The 21,132-nt window shown below is 41.7% G+C and overlaps 1 protein-coding gene across 4 annotated transcripts in view; it reads right to left on the bottom strand.

The window, feature by feature from the left end:
• Nucleotides 1-21,132, bottom strand: part of LPIN1 (lipin 1) — a 275,839-nt gene that overhangs the window by 18,309 nt on the left and 236,398 nt on the right. For all 4 annotated transcript variants that reach the window (XM_040348571.1, XM_040348572.1, XM_040348573.1 and 1 more), the window contains 4 exons: nucleotides 14,822-14,970; nucleotides 12,371-12,457; nucleotides 8,133-8,285; nucleotides 1,568-1,682 (listed from right to left, as the gene is read on the bottom strand). In XM_040348571.1, coding sequence (XP_040204505.1) covers nucleotides 1,568-1,682; nucleotides 8,133-8,285; nucleotides 12,371-12,457; nucleotides 14,822-14,970 — 504 coding nt within the window. The remainder of the gene's footprint in view (nucleotides 1-1,567; nucleotides 1,683-8,132; nucleotides 8,286-12,370; nucleotides 12,458-14,821; nucleotides 14,971-21,132) is intronic.

Below are 21,132 nucleotides of genomic sequence, written 5' to 3'. Positions count from 1 at the left end.
GTATATAATAAAATCCACCCAATGTGCTCCGAATTGAAAACTGCTCACCAGATGGATGTGACCTCTTTACTTAAAAAGAAGGTCTAATGCGCTATTGGGAAATCCTGGATTGGATACCCTAGGTTAACATATGGATCCTCTGTGGTGTGATCTCCTCTCCACCAATTACCCCATATAGAAAAACAAAGGGACACTACATAGCGCAATACTGTATTTTATTTTAAAAGCATACATAAACAGGAGGGATGTCTGCCTACATTTGTAGGCAGAAAGCCTGGCAATGAGGGTAGCTTGCAATAAATATTTTGGAAGCCGCTTGCCGATGGACTCACGTCCAAAGCTGGCGAGCGTTCTACTCGTGCATAGGAGAAAACCGGAAGTGACCCGAAGCGCCTCAACGTACGCTTTTTAATAATACATTATCATGAAAGCAGGGAAAAGGTGCCCTACAGTGTAGACATGTGCACTTCCGAAAAATTTGTTGATTTTCAGGTCATTTGTTATGATCGCAATTTGGAATGATGCGTTCTATTCGTTCAGATATGGCATTAGTTATTTCAGATAATTTGTAACTTTGAAAAAAAATCCTATTTGTTACATTCGCTAACAGCCAAATTTGAAAGAAAATTACAATACCTATAATTAAATAGTTAGTAATAGTTAAGTTATTATTAGTTATAGAGGGCGTGGTCCACGCCCTCTGTCGAAGTCCTATGACGAAACGCGTCAGGGCGTGGCTTCTACGACGCCAGGAAGTGACACTTGCGCTCCACCAGAGTCTCGTCTGCAACCAGGAAACGCTGTTTCCAGTGGAATACACCCGGCCAGCACGACTCTCCTCCTTCACAGGAGATGGTGACTATATGCGCTTTTGACTTATATTGAATGTACGTGCATATACTGAAGGGAATGTTTGCTGTGGGGAAGTTTTTTATTCATTAAACGGAATTACGCTATATGCCTTTTTCTGTGTTTTGTGTCTGATTTGGAGACTCACAGCAGATGATCTTGATTGCCTTTTGTTATGAAGAGTAGTATACGTCTGTGGATATTCATACATCGCTTTGCTTATAGAGCTTTCCGGTGAGTGCGAACCCCAGAGGGGGATCTTTTCGTCCCACGCGGTGTTTCTGAAAATCCAGGTGGAAGGTGCTTGCTATCTGTTTGCTTTCAAACCCTGCTATCAACAGACTTTTCCCTCTTATTATATTGATACACTTTATCATTGATGCTGCACTAAGTGTAGAGGTGGTGTCTTTTTTGGGAATTACACTGAACTTTCACTACCAGCGCTGTTTGTGGTTTTAACTATTTGGACATTTTTATGTGCTTTTATAGTCTTTTTACCATTTTTTTATATTTGTCATTTATTTAAACAGCTGCTCTCATTTGATGGTTGATTATGGTTCATGGTCATTTATCTGTACAGTTATCTGTCATTTGTTTTTCTGACATTCAGTTTTTTGTATAGTCTGTCTATTTAGGCGCCGGGAGGTGTATTATAGGCCTACGATACACCTGTTTTTTATATCTGGACTTCTAACAAAGTTCTAAGAAAAGTACTTACAGTAGGCCGGTTCCCAAAAGCAGCATAGAAGGGCTCCGTATTGGGGTAAAAGAGGTTTTTAATATCTGTCAGACACTCTATTTTGAATTTTTCTGGCTTCTTTTCTATGACTTCTCTGCAAGAAAAAAACAATTATACAAGAACTGTGATTATCTTGACAAAACCTCAGCATCAAACGTGTAAAAAGCAAGAAGAGACGAATGTTAAAGCTGGAAAAATCTAAAAAACATTTTCACTGACCTAAAAGGAGCCTAAATAATCTTTACATACAAAATTCTTCACCTATGAAAGCGAGACCAGTAAGGATACCGACACTCCCTGTGCCTGAAGCCTCATAGCTGTATATCTGCAGTGTGAGATCATCTAAGGCCTAGTACACACGAGAGGATTTATCCGCGGATACGGTCCAACGGACCGTTTCCGCGGATAAATCCTCTCGAGGATTTCCGTGGATTTGGATCCGATGGAGTGTACTCACCATAGGATCGAAATCCGCGCCGAAATCCCATCGCGATGACGTGTCGCGCCGTCGCCGCGATGATGACGCGGCGACGTGCGCGACGCGGTCATATAAGGAATTCCATGCATGCGTCGAATCATTACGACGCATGCGGGGGATCCATTCGGACGGATTGATCCGGTGAGTCTGTACAGACCAGCGGATCAATCCGTTGGGATGGATTCAAGCGGATAGATTTGAAAGCATGTCTTCAAATTTTTATCCGCTGGAAATCCATCCCAGGGGATAAAAATCCGCGGAAACAGATCCGCTGGGTTGTACACACCAGGGGATCTATCCGCTGGAACTGATCCGCAGATCAATTCCAGCAGATGGATCCTCTTGTGTGTACGGGGCCTAAGATACTGTGCACCTGTGATTGCAAGTCTAACAAGATTTGGAGTGAGATTTAGAAATGTCAAAGCTGTGCAGCAGTTCTCATACATATCAAAGTAGTGAAGCACACTCCAAGCTGTTCTCTATCAAATGCCTTTTACATAGAAACAACAGCCAAATGATGATGTGAATACACAATTTGTAAAGAAAGTAATAATAACTGTAATAATAAAAAAAATAAAAAGATAACCTCATGTCTCCAAAAATGCCAGCAGAGCTAATGGGAATCAGGAGATAAACAACAAAATAATTCCATACACAAGTGTTGTGTATGGTCAGTGTTCTCCTTGCTGAAGCGGGAGCTGTACCCAAGGACATGCAGTGCAAGAATTTCCTTGCTTCTGCTTCAGCTATTCTGTGGTCCCAGGCTTCTTCTACCTCCGGTGTCACTATTCCCTGACCCAATATGAGATCACCAGTCTTCAAAGGGTCAACTGTGACAAGGCATATTGGAGACAGTAATGGAAAAAGATCAGCTACAGAGTGCCTACAGGCAACACTGATGACTAAGCCCTTGTCATCTGCTTATTTGGGCGCAGATCTTATAGTTCAGGTCTTCTAATGCCGCGTACACACGATCGGATTTTCCATCTGAACAACCTTGGCTGGTTTTTCCGATGGAACTCTGCTCAAGCTGCTCACACAAAAGTTCTCTGAACTTTTGACCGCCAAGAACGCAGTGATATGCAACACTACGATGAGCCGAGAAAATTAAGTTCAATGCTTCCGAGCATGCGTCAAATTGTTTCTGAGCATGCGTCGGAATTGCTACAGACAATCTCATTTTTTAAGTCGGAAAATTTGAGAACCAGCTCTCCATCTTTTGTTGGCGGAAATTCCGACAGCAAAAGTCCGATGGTGCCTACACACGGTCGGAATTTCCGTTCAAAAGCTCACATCGGACATTTGCTGTCGAAATTTCCGATCGTGTGTACGGGGCATAACATTCATGCCGCGTACACACGGTCGTTTTTACGGCATGAAAAAAAAAAATTTTTTTTAAATGTCATTTAAAATGATCGTGTGTGGGCTTCACATAGTTTTTCGGCTTCTGAAAAACGACAAAAAAAAAAATTCGAACATGCTGCATTTTTTCATGTCGTTTTTCAAAATGTTGTTTTTCGTGATGTAAAAAATGATCGTGTGTGGGCAAAAACGAAGTTTTAAACCCGCACATGCCCAGAAGCAAGTTATGAGACGGGAGTGCTCGTTCTGGTAAAACTACCATTCACAATGGAGTAAGCACATTCATCACGCTGTAACAGACAAAAAAGCACGAATCGTCTTTTGCTAACAAGGAATCAGCTAAAAGCAGCCCAAAGGCGAATAGAACTTCCCCTTTAGAGTTCCGTCGCACGTGTTGTTGTATGTCACCGCGATTTGTTCATCATTTTTCCAAAACGGTGTGTGGGCAACGTCGTTTTTAATGAAGTTAGAAAAACGTCGTTTTTTTTCATGATGAAAAAATGTCATTTTTTTCATGCCGAAAAATGATCGTGTGTGCGCGGCATTAGAGTCTAGGGCTGTGCATCAGATATAACAGTTTACATATATCTGTCTAGCTTGGCTGGCGTTTTGCTTAAAAAATATGCCTACCCTTCGGTTTTTTTTTTAATCAGATAGTTTTTTATAAATGTTTTTGTACAACAAAACATACATCTCAGATTCTTCCATTTGTTCTTACAGATTGGGTAAATTGCATACATCCACTGCACAATATTAATCACAGAAAGTAAAATTGAAAGAATAACACTTTGTTTTTTTTGGAGAAAAACAATAACAATCCTCTGAGACTGATCAATGCACATAGCAGAAGTTTTACCCAGGTTTTACCCAGGTACGGGTAAAACAGTCCCACCTGTTTCAGCCCTGAAGAAAAAGCGGCTCGATTTTTTAGGTCAAGCAGCGTGAATCTGAATGGAAGTGACTTTTCATTATTATTCAGCTGATGCACTTGCGTGTTCAAATAAGGAAAATGCAACACGTTATAAGTGATTAAAGGAGAAGTCCATTTTTTTAGGTTGGCCTTCTCTTATGGGTCACAGGAGTGCAATTAGTTTTGCACTTCTGTGACCCATTTTCAGCAGAGAGCGGTCTGAAGTCCGCTCTCCGCTGACATAACTGCAATCAGTCGAGGCAGCGCGTCATCCCGACTTCCAAGTCTGGATCCGCCAGCTGCCTGGACTGATGGCAGTCTCAGCGAGCCGCTGAGACAGCCGCTCCCCGTGCCTCCACAGCTCAGCGCTCCAATGAGCGTGGAGGAGCAGAGCAAGAGAGATGTTGACTGACACTCAGCAGGTCTCCGCTCAGGGAGGGGAGAGAACAGAGCCATAAGTGATGTTCGGTGGTTCGGTTCTCAGTGCAGAGGCGGCGGGGGACAGATGCAGCACCGGTCCAATGCTGCATCCCCCTAGGTAAGTATGAATCTAAAAAAAGAAAACAAAAAAACATACCGGTACTTCCCTTTTAAGGCTGGGTTCAAACTATTGGGAATAGGATTGTAACCGGCTCTCTATGGAGCTGGTTTACACATCTCTGGAGAGGCTCCAGAGCGAATTTCACAGGAGTCCTGTGCGTCTTTTGGGTCTGTTTCAGGTCTGAATTCAGCCAAAAATTTGGACTGAAATCGGACCTGAAACGGCAAATGGGTACACACCAATAGTTTTTCAAATTTTGGGGGGCAACTCCTATAGCTTTTCTCTGGCGAGGATGTCTATCTACCCAGGGCCGTCTTTAATATGGTTTGGGCCCAGGGCAAACATTTTTTTTTGGGCCCCCCTCCAGCTTATTTTGGGCCTGGCTGGTTCACATGTATGTTTTGGGTGGTCCTCATTTGTGCAGGTACAGCAGCCCATTGATTTGAATGGGCTGCCATGCCTTTGTTTCCTGCAGAAAAAAGGTGCATTCAGCATTTTAAAAATACAGTTGCCTTGAAATCCATTCTGCTTTTGCGCCATGCTACTTACCTGCAGTTCTTGCACACACAAACTGTGTTTTTAAAAGCGTGACCTAAACGTCTAAAAATGCAGCAAGTTTGACAGTGCGGGAACTGCAGATAAGTCACAGCAGACAGCAGAATGGACAGACAGTGCTGTATTTCAGTGCTTCATGGGCATAGGGCGTGCCGTGTGCGCAGCCTATAACATGAGGCATGCGCTTTTCTTTGCAGGAAACGCAGGCATGGCGGCCCATTCAAATGGGCTGCTGTGCCTGCGCAAATGTGGGCCGCCAAAACACATACATGTGAACCAGCCAGGCCCAAAATAAGCCCATCAAGCAGTTAAATACAGACAGTAATGTCATGTGCTCTGAGGCTTTACTCAGCCTGGACTGCAGGTCTGGTCTGTGATTTAAAGAGTTCCTCTATTTTACACATGGCATGGCATGGGGTCCCATGGTGCTAAAGCAGAATGGACAGACGGTGCTGTGACCCCCATGCCATGCCATGTGTAAAATAGAGGAACTTTTTAAAACACTGACCAAACCTGCAGTGAATCATCAAATATTATAAAGACTTTGGGCACACTCTACAGAAAACTTCAATTTACAATATAGATTAGCAAACAGTGACATACCTTGAGGAGCAGGACATGAAGAAGTCAGCCTCAGGAAGAGCAAACTGGGGATGTTTTAAAATCACATTCTAATTCACTTTTATATACAAGCAGCACCCAGTGGCAGGAAGGGAGAAGTGCACGTCTAAAGGGAAGCCAGGGGTGCTGTACATTTTAAAAAACTTCGAAGGGAATCAGTACTGTCACTGGCTGCGTGCCGCTGATGATTTTCAGCCTGATTTGTGGGCAGCACAGGGGCTTAACGGGAGGCAGGGCCGCCATCAGGAATTATGGAGCCACTTACACAGCTTCAGGCATGGCCCCCTGGAGCAGAGAACCGGGATGGGGGGTGCTGCCGCCTGAAATTGAGAAGCAGGGGGGGCTGCCGCAAATTTAGAAGTGGGGGGCCCTTTACAAAAAAAGAAAGAAAGAAAGAAATAAAGAAAAATATATATAAAAAAGGGGTGTAGCCATCTGGGGCCCTGGGGACCTCTGGGCCCTTTAATAAAAAGAAAAAAAGAAATAAAAAATATATATAAAAAATATATTTTAAAAAGGGGGTTGCCATCTGGGGCCCTGGGGACGTCTGGGCCCTTTAATATTTTTTTTTTAATAAAAATAAATTCCAAAAAAAAGGGGGTTGCCATCCGGGACCTCTGGGACCTTTAATAAAAAATATATATAAAGAAACATTTATAAAAAAAGGGGGGTTGCCATCCAGGGCCCTGGGGACCTCTGGGCCCTTAAATAAAAAAAAAATAAAAAAAATATATAAACAAAAATAAAAAAATAAACATTTATAAAAAAGATAAAGGGTGTTTGCCACATGGGGCCCTGGGGACCTCTGAGCCCTTTAATAAAAATAAAAAAAAAATAAAATTATATATATATATATATATATATATATATATATATAATTTTATATTATATATATATATATTTATAAAAAGAAATAAAATATATAAAAAAAAAATTTTTATAAAAAAAAAGGGGGGTTGCCATCCAGGGCCCTGGGGACCTCTGGGTCCTATAATAATAATAATAAACATTTATATATATATATATATATATATATATATATATATATATAAATAAAAATATTTTTTTTTTATAAAAAAAGGGGGCTGTCATCCGGGGCCCTGGGGAACTATGGGCCCCTGGGGACCCCCAGACCTCTAAAAAAAAATTGTCCCTTTAATAAAAAAATAAATAAAAATATATTAAAAAATTGTCCCTTTAATAAAAATATATAATTTTTTTTATTTAAAAATAAATTAAAAAAGGGGGGGGGGGGTTGCCATCTGGGGCCCTGGGGTCCTCCGAGCCCCTGGGGGCCTCCGGACCCCTAAAAAAAAAAAAAAAAAATTATTATTTTTTTTTTTAAAGGGGGTTGCTTTGGGCCCCTAACAGTGACAGGGCCCAGGGCACCTGCCCCATTTGCCCTGCGGTAAAGACGGCCCTGCATCTACCCTTCTTTAGTGAAACATAAGACAACTTAGGTCTGTAAATTCCATTTAACTTCAACAGGAAGTCACTTAGGCCTCGTACACACGGCCGAGGAACTCGACGTGCCAAACACATCGAGAACCTCGGCCAGTTCAGTCCTGAAGCCGCCGAGGAGCTCGGCGGGACGAGAGCTCCCATAGAACAACGAGGAAATAGAGAACATGTTCTCTATTTCCTCGCCGAGGTCCTCGTCGGCTTCCTCGGCCGAAAGTGTACACACGGCCGGGTTTCTCGGCAGAATTCAGCCAGAAACTCGGTCGGAAGCTGAATTCTGCCGAGGAAACTGGTCGTGTGTACGGGGCCTTAGTCTAGCTCTAATTTTTTTTAGCAGTCTTTGTAAGCACACAACAGGGTTTATTTACTAAAGCTGGAGAGTGCAAAATCAAACTCGCTTCTGCATAAAAACCAATCAGCTTCCAGGTTTTATTGTCAAAGCTTCATTGAACAAGCGGAAATTAGAAGCTGATTGGTTACCATGTACAACTGCACCAGATTCTGAATGTCCCAGTTTTGGTAAATCTAACCCACAGAGTTATACCGATTGGATGATGAAAATTCAACAAAAAGAAGAAAAAATTTGCTGCTGACCGATCAGCTAGATTTTGCTTACCTGTGAAGTGCAGAGAACAAACTGCTGGGACTGAGGAGTACAGGTCCTTGAGGTAACACCGTGCCACGCTCGTTTACCCAGTGCAGATAGCCGCGAGTCATGTCAGCCATTCCTATAGCCCGTGCTGAACAGTAGAGGAATTTATATCCATTCCTGGTGAATGAAATAAAAATATAGTAACAAAATACACAAAGGGTTCAAGCACATGAAGATTTCTCACTGGTGCTACGCATACAGCGGTCATATAATACAACTGGATATTTGCGTGCATAATATGGATTACACGTCTATAAGCTTAGCCATAAATCAGGTTAATTCTTCTTTCTATGGGACTGCAAATAACAGTACATCATTCAACCCACTAAACCATAACCCAAACCCATAAAATAAGCAGGCCATAGACCAAACGAAAATTCTTATTGCATTATTATGCCAGCTGCCAATGCAATAGTCCCAACGCATACAGTCCTGCAGAAATGGCTGTATTTTCAATTGTCTGGAACTGTAAACAGTCATAGAGAGTAATGTCGCTATCACACCAAGATCTCCGAAAATGGGTTCAAAACGTTAATCAGTGATCACATAATCACAACAAAAAGGCAACGTTTCGGAGCCACGCAGGAGCCCTTCATCAGGCATGCGACGGCTCCGGAAACGTTGCCTTCTGTTGCAATTCTGTGATTACCAATTCAAGTTTTGGACCCATTTTTAGAGATCCTGGCGTGCTGGTGACATTACTCTGCATTATGCCAGCTGCGACACATGCATCTCGTGCCCCAACCGGAAAAAGCCTGATCCAACATGCTGGATTTATTTTTTCTTTGAAAAACAAAAGATGGCACAATCGTATGCATCGTTTTTGTTTTTCCGATCAACAGAACAGAACCGTTTGGTTTTTGACTTGTCTATGGCTGGTCTTACTCTTGCACTAAACTAAAACTTGAACTATTATCTAAAACTAAACAAATCCATTCAGGAGCATACTTTCCTTAATGGTCCTAAAGCACTTAGGGCCAGATTCACGTAGCCCGGGCGCAACGTAACTTAAACGATTTAAGTTACACCGCCGCAAATTTTCCAAGTTAGTGCCCGATCCACAAAGTACTTACCTGGAAATTTGCGGCGGTGTATCCTAAATCCGTCCGGCGCAAGGCGGGCCAATTCAAATGGGGCGAGTCCCATTTAAATTAGGCGCGCTCCCGCGCCGGACGTACTGCTCATGCTCCCGACGCAAATTTCCCGATGTGCTTTGCGGGAAGTTACGATGCGCCGAGGTTTTGTGAATCGCGACGGGTAAAAAAGAGTTACTTTTACATGGTGTACTAATTTTACACTTTGCGGCGACTTTCCGACGTGAAAAAGTTTCGTGGATCGCCGTAAGTGCTAATTTGCATACCCGACGCTGATTTACGACAAGAAATCCCCCCAGCGGCGGCCGCGGTATTGCATCCTAAGATCCGACAGTGTAAAACAATTACACCTGTCGGATCTTAGGGATATCTATGCGTAACTGATTCTATGAATCAGCCGCATAGATAGAAACAGGGATACGACGGCGTATCAGCAGATACGCCTGCGTATCCCTTTTGTGAATCTGGCCCTTAGTTCTACCAGTCCTGAGCCAGGATTACTTTCCTGATCCATGCAAAAAATGATATGAACCTATATTTTACATACACACTTATTTATGGAAGCAATAGGCAACCGGCCAAAAATGTCTAACACACGATCGGAAATTCCGACAAGAAAAAAACTTGGATTTTTTCCTGACGGAATTTTGGCTCAAACTTGTGTTGCATACACATGGTCACACAAAATTCAGACCGTCAAAAACGCAGTGACGTACAACACCACGACAAGCCGAGAAAAATGAAGTTCAATGATTCTGAGCATGCATCGACTTGATTCCGAGCATGCGTGTTTTTTTGTGTGTCGGAATTAGATACAGACCCAGAAGAGAAGCACGACCATAAAAAGCTTTGACCATACTTTTCTTTTAAGGTGTGCTTTAATTGTAGGCAAAGCAGGTCAAACACTGTTATGCATACAAACACTCCTGGAATGAAAAGTTCAGCATTAGACTAGAATGCCCGGTTTACATGAACCTTTACCATGGTCCAACATACACACATATTAGCACCAATTTATACAACCCTGTAGGCAGTTCTGGGAAGAACCAGGAGCAATAGAAGAAAGTTCCCACAGAACATACAAAAGGCTGTAGGGTTTAGTTCACCTTTTCATTTTCTGTGAAACTGTAAACTTTTTAAATCAAGGGTAGGCCAAATGTTGTCCATTCCCATGACAGCTAATTAAAGTTTATCTACGGTTTTTTTAGTTTTAAATAGAGTAAGCAATGTTTAAAGTTCCTTGTGTCCAGTTGGGGTCATTTTCCCTCACTTCCTGCGCTGGAGACACGATAGACTTGATTTTATGTCACTTTAGAGAGATTTCATTCAACTTTTTTAACCACTTAAGGACCAAACCTATTTCTGACACTACTTGTTTACAAGTTAAAAATCTCCCTGGTATGGAGAAAGCCTCTTGAGGGGGAAGGGGGCGAGCAGGCAAGTCAGGACACTCTCTACTTTGCAGATAAAGGAGCTGTGCGTTAGTGGGCGTCCTGACACTCCTGCTCGCCCCCTCAAGAGGCTTTTTCCACACCAAAAAGAAAGCCTTGCATTACGGTGGTGAGTTACAAACAGAAGAACAGTAAGTGAGCATTTCTCAGAAGAAATAAGGACATTTAAAAGTAAAATTGAAGGATGAGGTAAGTGAAGGAGGACTGCACTAAGGTAAAGGAAGCTATTTAGGGGGAAAAAAATCCTTTACAACCCCTTTAAAACATTTTTACAGGTTACCCATTTAGAGTTACAGAGGAGATCTAGTGCTAGAATTATTGCTCTCGCTCTAATGATCACGGCAATACCCCACATGTGTGGTTTGAACACCGTTTACATATGCTTTCGCTTGTGCGTGCAAGCTCAGAGGAACGGAGAGCTTTTAAAAAAAAATAGAATTTACTGTTTATTGTACTTTATATTTTTACACTGTCCATTTAAAAATATATTTTTTGATCACTTTTATTCCTTTACAAGGAATGTAAACATCCCTTGTAAAAAAAATAGGCAGGACAGGGGCTCTTTAATGTGAGATCTGGGGGCAAAATGACCTCAGATCTCACATTTACAATTAAAAGCAATAATTAGAAAATATGTAATTTTACTTTTCCACACAAAAACAAAATGGGCCCTTTAAGGCCGGAGTGCAGAAGTAACGTTTGACGTCTCTCAGGTTCTCCAAGGACATATCACTCCATCGGATCGGATCGTTTCCCCCGCAGCTGATCTCTCTGGTAAGATGCAGAAAGAACCAGGAAGCGGTGGGGCCCCTTTCCCGCTGCCCATAAAAGTGAGCCCATGGCGAATCTGCTGCTGGGACCCGTTTTATGTGAAAGAGGATCGCCCACCGTGTTAAAAAATACCAGGGATATGGAGGCTAGCTGCTGCCATAACCCCAGCATTTAACATCAAAGTAGCGACATATATACACTAAACCCAGGACCCTGCATTCACTATATCTGGTCTCCTACAGTACACATAACATGGAAATGCAATTATTTTAGTAAATATAAATGGCAAAATTCCTTCTGTCATCAGCAGTATATAGCAGTCTTGTGACTTCTATCAGTGTCTGGTTAAAGCCACGAAGGAGGAGTTTTCATTCTACCCTGACTGTCCTATGAGGCTTTAGGACCCCTGACCCTCTGTCCAGTGCTGACTGACCCTGTGCCAATCACATGCACCCTCACAAGGAAAAAATAAACTCTTTAGCAATACACACCAAACTGAGCATGTGCAGAGTGACTCCAAAGGCTCTGTTCTATCAGGAGATGGATCAGGATAGTGGAAGAAGGGGAGGATCAGGATAGTGGAAGAAGGGGAGGATCAGAGAAGACAGGATCAACCAGCCTTTTTACACAATGTGGAGGATTAACCCCTTAGGTTCCACAGTATAACAAGCATGCTTTACTGAAAATATGGACTAAATTTACTGTTTTGGGTATCATAGGCACCTAACAATTTCCCATCTATTGGTTTTCCAGTGACAGCTGCTTTTTGGGGATTTGTCACCACTTTCTATCCTCTTAGTGTTTAGCTTTAGAGGCACTTTAATGTCTAGAGGTTTCTTATGAGCTCACAAGCTGCATATGCACAGGCAGCATAAACAGTACTTACTGGCTAACTTTATGATACAGTTTAGCAATTCCCTGGTGGGTCCAGTCTTTTCCCAAAGTTGGCAAAATATGGCCCAATGTATCTGACCTGAAAGAGTTAGGAAAAAGTCACAAATTACTTCACATAGTTAATACAAAAAATATATCTGGTTCTTTTCTCAATGTTTCTGTGGGCTCTGAGCCTGGAAACATGTATGTTAAATGGAAATAAAACACATTATTGTTAGCATGTGTACATATTAGGAAGGGAGAAAAAAAGCAAGCAGAGATTGAGAAAGGATGGCAGCAGATACTAACTAAGTTTAGGACAGGAAGACTAAAACAGAAACCAACAGGCTTAGTGCAGAAGAGGAAAAGCTGGCTACCAACAGCCTTAGGGCAGGAAGAAGAAAGAGTTATACCCACAGGTTTAGAGCATTAAAAGGAAACATGCATACCCACAGGCTTATGCCGCATGCACACGATCAGTTTGTCAGACAAAAACGGTCTGATGGACCGTTTTCATCAGACTAACCGATCGTGTGTGGGCCCCATCGTTTTTTTATCCATCGGTTAAAAAACTAGGAACTTGTTTTAAAATGATCTGATGGTTAACTAACCGATAGGAAAAAAAACGATCGTCTGTAGGCACGTTCATCAGTTAAAAATCCACTCATGCTCAGACTAAATTAGGGGACGGGAGCGCTCGTTCTGGTAAAACTAGCGTTCGTTATGGAGTAAGCACATTCATCACGGACAGACAGAAAAGCACAAATCGCCTTTTACTAACACAAAATCAGCTAAAGCAGCCCCAAGGGTGGCGCCATTGGATTTAAACTTCCCCTTTATAGTGCCGTCGTATGTGGTTTATGTGACCGCGTTCTGACACGATCGTTTTTTTAACCGATGATGTATAGGCACGACTGATCATCAGTCAGCTTCATCGGATAACTGATGAAAAAGTCCATCAGTCCGTTTTCATCGGATGGACCGATCGTGTGTACAGGGCATTAGAGCAAGAAGAGGAAAGAGGAAATACCAACATTCCAACAGGCTTAGGGCAGGACAAGGAAAGAGGGATTCCAACAGGCTTATGGCAGGAAGAGGAAACATGGATAACAGGATATGAGCAGGAAGAGGAAAGGGGAATACCAACAGGCTTAGGTTAGAAAGAGGAATTCCAAAATGCTAAGGATAGGAAGAGGAAAGATAGATACAAACAGGCTTAGGGCAGGAAGAGGAAACATGGATACCAACAGGCTTAGGGCATGAAGAGGAAAGGGGAATACCAACAGGCTTAGGGCAGGAAAAGGAAAGAAGAATAGCAATGGGCTTATGGCAGAAACAGGGAAGAGGAATACCAACAGGCTTAGGTCAGAAAGAGGAATTCCAAAATACTAGGGTTAGGAAGAGGAAATATAGATACGCACATGCTTAGGGCAGGAAGAGGAAAGAACTCCAATGGGCTTATGGCAGGAAGAGGAAAGATAGATACCAACAGGCTTAGGGCATGAAGAGGAAAGAGGAATACCTACAGGCTTAGAGTAGGAAGAAGAAAAGGAATAGCAATGGGCTTATGGCAGGAAGAGGAAAGAGGAATACCAACAGGCGTAGGGCAGAAAGAGGAATTCCAAAATTCTAAGGATAAGAAGAAAAAAGATAGACGATAGGCTTAGGGCAGGAAGAGGAAAAAAATAATACCAACAGGCTTAAGGCAGGAAGAGGAAAGAGGAATTCCAATGTGCTTGTGGCGGGAAGAGGAAAGATGAATACCAACAGGCTTAGGGCAGGAAGAGGAAAGATGAATACCAACAGGCTTAGGGCAGGAAGAGGAAAGATTAATACCAACAGGCTTAGGGCAGGAAGAGGAAAGATTAATACCAACAGGCTTAGGGCAGGAAGAGGAAAGATTAATACCAACAGGCTTAGGGCAGGAAGAGGAAAGATTAATACCAACAGGCTTAGGGCAGAAAGAGGAAAGATTAATATCAACAGGCTTAGGGCAGAAAGAGGACTTCCAAAAGGCTAAGGATAGGAAGAGGAAAATTGGATATCAGCATGCTTAGGGAAATAGAAGAAAAAACAGCTTAGGGAAATAGGAGAAAATATGAATGCCAACAGACTTTGGGCAGTTAGAGGAAAGAATAAGAAAAATGGTAAAGAAAACAGATGAGGGGAGAGAGTAGACGTGGCAGGAGGGTGAGAGAAAATGAGAACCTGAGAGTCTAGAGACAGGGAGAGGAAATGAGAAAAAAGGAAAGCAAAGGAAAAGGCGCATGGGTCAATGAACAATCATATTCTGCTAGTGTTATATCGTTTATTGTAAAAAAATAAGCTTTCTGTCAGTCTAGGTTTGAATAGAAGCCCAGCACAACTTTCTACAGAGGCAATTAAACTAAGGAAAATGAAAAACAGCAAATCCTGCTCACTGTGCTTTACCAGTAACTATTGTGCCTCTCCACAAAGAGCTCACCTCGTAATTGTTCCATCAATATCGGAAATGATGATTTTATCATCCCAGTTCCACAGGTAAATGGTGCCCTCACAGCGACATGTTCCCTGGTACTGAGTCGTAACGCTGAACACAACATCATTGGGGCCATTTTTCAGCTTCAGACTTTTCTGTAAAAACAGAAAATAATTATAGTATGAAATCCATTCTGCGACCTATTCAGCTGGAGGTATTTAATATCTTGGCAAACAGTAGGAAGAAATTATTTTGCAGGTTCCTCCTGCAAAACAGTATGCCAGAGATAAATGAAATGCAAACATAATGAACTGCGCAACCATTACCACATGTCACTTGATAAAGTTAATTAGATATCAGTTTAAAGAAAACTCAGGCTCATGCACACTAGTGTTTTTTTATGCTAATTAAAATGCTGGGAAAAAACACTGAAGAAGAGTGTGGTAAATGTTTAGAGACAGGGGGTAGAAGGGGTAGTGGGGAGTTTTACCTTAAAGTAGAACTATTTTTACTTTATTTTTAACCACTTAAGGACAGAAGGTGTTTTTCAGATACGGTGTTTACAAGACTAAAACATTTTTTTTTGCTAGAAAATTACTTAAAACCCCCAAACATTATATATATATATATATTTTTCTAACACCCTAGAGAATAAAATTACGGTCATCGCAATACATTTAGTAACACCGTATTTGCGCAGCGGTCTTACAAGCGCACTTTTTTTTGAAAAAATTCACTTTTTTTAATTAAAAAATAAGACAACAATAAATTTGGCCCAATTTTTTTATATATTATGAAAGATAATGGTACGCCGAGTAAAATGATACCCAACATGTCACGCTTTAAAATTGCGCCCGCTCGTGGCATGGCGTCAAACTTTTACCCTTAAAAATCTCGATAGGCGACGTTTAAAAAATGCTATAGGTTGCATTTTTTGAGCTACAGAGTAGCTCTAGGGCTAGAATTATTGCGCTCGCTCTAACGATCGCGGCGATACCTCACTTGTGTGGTTTGAATACCGTTTTCATATGCGAGCACTCCTCGCGTATGCGTTCGCTTCTGCGCGCGAGCTCGTCGGGACGGGGCGCTTTAAAAAAAAATTTTTTTTTTTACTTATTTATTTTTATTGATTTTATTATTTTTTACACTGAAATAAAAAAAAAATTATCACTTTTATTCCTATTACAAGGAATGTAAACATCCCTTGTAATAGAAAAAAGCATGACAGGTCCTCTTAAATATGAGATCTGGGGTCAAAAAGACCTCAGATCTCATATTTAGACTTAAATGCAAGAAAAAAAAAAAAAAGGAAAATTTGTCATTTAAAAAAATGACAACAAAAAAATTGTCTCTTTAAGACGCTGGGCGGGACTGACGTTTTGACATCACTTCCGCCCAGCAAAGCTATGAGGACGGGTGGGGGCCATCTTGCCCTCACTCAAGTCCTCACACACCAGGCAGCAGCATCCGATCTCCTCCGCCGCTACCGACGACGGAGGGCGCGGAAGAGCGGCGGGAGGGGGGGGCCCTCTCCCGCCACCGATAACGGCGATCTCGTGGCGAATTCGCCGCGGAGACCACCGTTATCGTTTACAGGCCCGCCCACTGAAAAGATGGATAGCTCGGTTGTGGCAGCTGCTGCTGCCGTTACCGAGATATCCATCTTTAAAAAGAGGACGTATATATACAGTGGGCGGGCATTAAGTGGTTAATAGAGAAAATGAGGGCTATAACCCCTGTCAATTTTTTTTTGCCAACTGGGTCCCTTGGGGAGATTTCCCTTCACTTCCTGTTCCATAACTAAAAAGGAAGTGAGAGGAAATCCCTGCAAATTAAGGGAATCCCTTGGGGACCCCCGGGTCACCAGAACTAGTGTCCCCATTGGAAGGTTTCCCATCTATTACTTTTCTGGGGACAACCCAAAATGTGTTAAATGACAATGCTAAACAGGACAAATAGAGAGGGTTACTCTCCTTAAAGGGGGCACAGATAGCAATAAAAACTGACAGGTGTTCTAATCCTTCTCCACTTTATCAAAAACTAAAAAAAAATTAAAAAAATTGCCTTTAGTTATACTTTAATTCAGAGAATGCATGAAGGTGAAAAATGTTTAGACTTTAGAACAATCAATTAAGGGAACGTCCTGGTACCGTACTAATCTATAAAATATAAAAGAGCCAGGGATAAGGGGATTCTCAGCTTATTTATGGCAAAGGAACACTGAACCCAAGCCAGACTCCCTAAGGTCCCACAGTACCAAAAGAGTCACAAATTTCTAATTGACTTTCTGTATAGGAAGAAGAATGGGTTCTCACCTCCCACTGCGCCCCTTGGGCAGCTCTATTGATTTACAAGTGCTTACATTATTATTGGAGATGAACTATTGAGTGTGGAGCAACTCCTATAAAACCTCCTTGTGTTTTAAAAAAATTGTGCTGCAATACCAAATATCACCAGCGGTATAATTTGAAGCTGTAACTGCTGCTCTTTTTCCATAGAAAATGAAGGAGGGTTGGTCCCTTTTCTAAGCAAAAAAGCTTTGCGAAAAAATAATTTCCCGTTTTCCTCGCAGAATGGAAAAGCTAAGAGAAAACACAAATGCAGAGATGAACCCCTGAAATTAGCACAGACCTACACAAACACTGTTCTATTCTTTTGGAACCAAATGCCTCTGTCTCTATCAGTTGTCCCTATTTTTCATTTGATGTATAGACCTCTATTAAAAAAATTACTATTTAATAACTAAAAGTGTGATACTACAACTAAACCTCTTTCTGATCTCAGAGAGGGTGTTTTATAATATGGCATTTTTTGACAAATTTATGGTGGTGCGGATGTAATCGGTATCCTTACGACAAATTCATGAAACCCATGCAACATTTTAATTGTTGCACCAACATGTGTGACTAATTTGTGTAGCTCATATTTGCAACACTTTTACAATCTGTTGCTGTTGTTGCAACAAATTCCTAAAGAAATACTGCTGTATTGGTGATACAAAAGGTGGAAGTAAATATGACCTATTCCATGTTGGAGTAAATTGGGTCACATAGGTAAGTATTGTGTCTTTGAGAAAGTCCGGTACAGGCGCAACACGTCAGCTGTGTGGAGTCTGTGACATCATCACGTTGGCATAGGCGCCATCTTGGATTACCTCCTGTGTAAGTATGTTTGTGGCTGGCTGTCCTATATGCACTCTTAATACTTCTACCTTGTGAGTGCAATATTTTACTTCCATTATATTTTAATAAATGATTAATCGGTTTTACTTTTTTCTTGTTTTTTTTTTTATCCATTGGATGCAACAAATTGTGGCTTTCATTAGTGATGAAATACCATCCCTGGGAAGGTGCATGGAGTGGAAATACAGGATTTATCCTGAGCACAGCATGACCTCCATTTTAATTAGTGGGGTCCTACTATTGAGATGAGGGCACATTCACTTTGTTTGGACACAATCCAAATTTTTGGGCACAAAGAAAATTCTGTATATCACTATACAGGACTTGGTATTGATTATACACATGGAATTCTGAGGATTTAGACACACATTATTGTTTGCACATATTGTGTATTTTTATTTATTTTTGCATTTATACCGTATATACTTGAGTATAAGGTGACCCGAATATAAGCCGAGGCACCTAATTTTACCACAAAAAAATGGGAAAACTTATTGACTCAAGTATAAGCCTAGGGTGTCCATCTGCATGCCTCACTGTGCCTCACTTTGCCTTACTGTGTCCATGTGTATGCCTCACTGTGCCCATCTGACCGTACTGCTAACTAAGCAAGGAACATCATTGAAGAGTTTAATGGACAGCATTATTCATCATGAAAATCGCATAGAAGACCAACAAAAAGGCATCATGGAATGTTTATTTGGTGTTTTTTCGCTTGCAAATGCACAGAGGACGGTGTCTGCTTCTTCATAAATGTTTAATAATTCAGTCCTGCCATCTACTCCCCGTGTAAGCCATTAGTTTCTTTTCTTCATCTTTCACTTCAAACATTTCTTCTAAATCTCTCCTGCACAGAGATACATTTCATCTGATTTTGGCTCATTACTGGCCCGGGAGCCTTCTTCCAGACACACCAATTACACAATGGCAATATGGCTAATGGATATATCACTAATGCTCTCCCATCCAACATCAGACCAATTATATTTAGATTTTGCACACGCCTGTCAAAGAGCGATTCCGGTCTTGCTTCGCACACACTGTGTCAGGAATAATCACTTCTTTTGTTTTGTCTTTGTATTTATATTGTCGCTTCATGTACTAATGGTTGGTATTGGTAAAAAACACAATCCAGTAAGATTTGCTAAGGAAATCAATTAAGCAGAATGTAATCATGGACAAGGAGCGAAACCCACATCTCACAGCCCTCTTGGAAACAATAGTGGGACCCAACTGCACTGTTGATGACATTTGGCAAAACTTTTACTGCTTTCCTGCAACACTGCATTTGGGCAGCAGGTGGCACTGTATGGAAACCCTGGAAATGCAACTTCCGGTCCCAGGAATACATCAGAACTGTGAGTAGGACATACAAGAGTACCGGACAGATCCTGGAAATGTAATTCTACCAATAAATGATCCTCAAGAGGAAAATGGATTTCTTTTACTATACATCTTGATGCAACTGTGGAATGAAATGCAGTATAGCAAAATGTTTTAAAGTGATTGTAAACGATCACCTTGTAGGAAAAAAAAAAATCATTCAGTTTAAAATTGAAATGAAAGGCAAGCATTTGTGTATATTATATATAAAAATAAAAAAACACAACATTATAAATACCCTTTTTCTAAGTGATCACATTCCCTCTGTTCTCAGCTGCACAAGAGCTGGGGGGAGGAGAAGCAACAGGAAACTGATCTTCCCAGGGAATTGCTGTGCTGGGGGGGGGGCGTGTCAGGACAAGTCTGATCATTGGAGGAGAGCAGCCTGAGTTCCCAGCACAGCTAGAAAACTGAGAGAACTGAGTACAATGAGCTCTTCTGCTTAGTGTGGTCAGTTTTGAACATGAAACACTGCCAGTAACACAAGGGATTTCACACACAGGAAGCAATACAAAGAGAACAGGATACTTTCTCATACAAGTACATGGTATTGCAGGCACATATTAGGAAAATTAAGTGCTGAGGCAACAAATACTTTAAAGAGGAGGTCCAGCCTGGGTGAAAAAAAAAATAAAAAAATAAAATATAAAATAAAAATATTAGGGCACTTACCTGTCCTGGAGACCTCAATGTCAGCAACCCTTCGGATTGACTCCCGGGTGCTGACGCTGCCATTCCTGGTAAGGAAACCAGACAGTGAAGCCTTTTGGCTTCACTGCCTGGTTGCCTACTGCGCATGCAGGAAGCGCGCTGCGCTTTCCAATTGGCCCTGTGGTGGGGAAAGGAGTAGGGGGCCGAACTTCCAGGAGATCGGACCGTGGCAAGTGGTCCCACTTTTGGGTGGAACTCCACTTTAGGTCCCACTATTTCAGATTTTTCCAGGTGCAAACTACAGCCAACACCCCTGTTATCACCCATCAGAAAACTCCTGAGTTTTGGGTGAGGGGGGTTGGGTATCTACTTTGGTGCAAATGGAAAACTGTACCAACGTGACAGGTACAGACCAATGGCAAAGCATGCAAACACTGATTGTAGAAATTGGTAGAAAAGAGACCTCTCCTTCACTGATCAGACTTGTCCTGACATGCCCCCCCTGGCACTGGGAAGACCAGAGTGCTGCCGATTCTCCTCCTCTATCTCTCTGAGCTCCTTATGCACCTGAGAACAGAGGGTATGTGATCACTAATAAAAAAAAAGGCAGGAAAAAAGGGATTAAGAATGTTTAAATAAATATATTTATATAAACACACAAACGTTTTGCCATATAATTTAAATGCCAAGACTGATCCAAGGAGGATACACAGGCACACAGAGATTGGTCTGAAGACTAATGAAGGAACCTGCAGGCACATTAAGGAGTAACATGACAAAATGTGTAAAATTTCAAGGGGGTGTGACTATTTTTTTTCAAGGCACCGTACATTTTGCATTAAGTAAGGGAGAACTATAAGCTCTGTCAATTTTTTTTTGTCATCTGTGTGCCATGGGGGAGATTTCCCTTCACTTACTGCTCCATAGGCAAAACAGATACTGTAGTAAGAGGAAATCCCTCCAAAGTGAGGAAAACAGAACTAATGTCCCTAAAGCTGGGTACACATTACAGTTTTTTTATACTGTAAAAACTGACAGCTTGTCAGGATAGTTCAGTGATCTCTCCCACTGAGCTGTTGTGCCCTGACAGAGGGACACCCG

This window comes from Rana temporaria, chromosome 4 (assembly GCF_905171775.1).
Source record: "Rana temporaria chromosome 4, aRanTem1.1, whole genome shotgun sequence".
In the NCBI taxonomy this organism is placed as follows: domain Eukaryota; kingdom Metazoa; phylum Chordata; class Amphibia; order Anura; family Ranidae; genus Rana; species Rana temporaria.
Note: the sequence above shows the minus strand (reverse complement) of the source record. Positions and strands in the feature narration are given on the sequence as shown.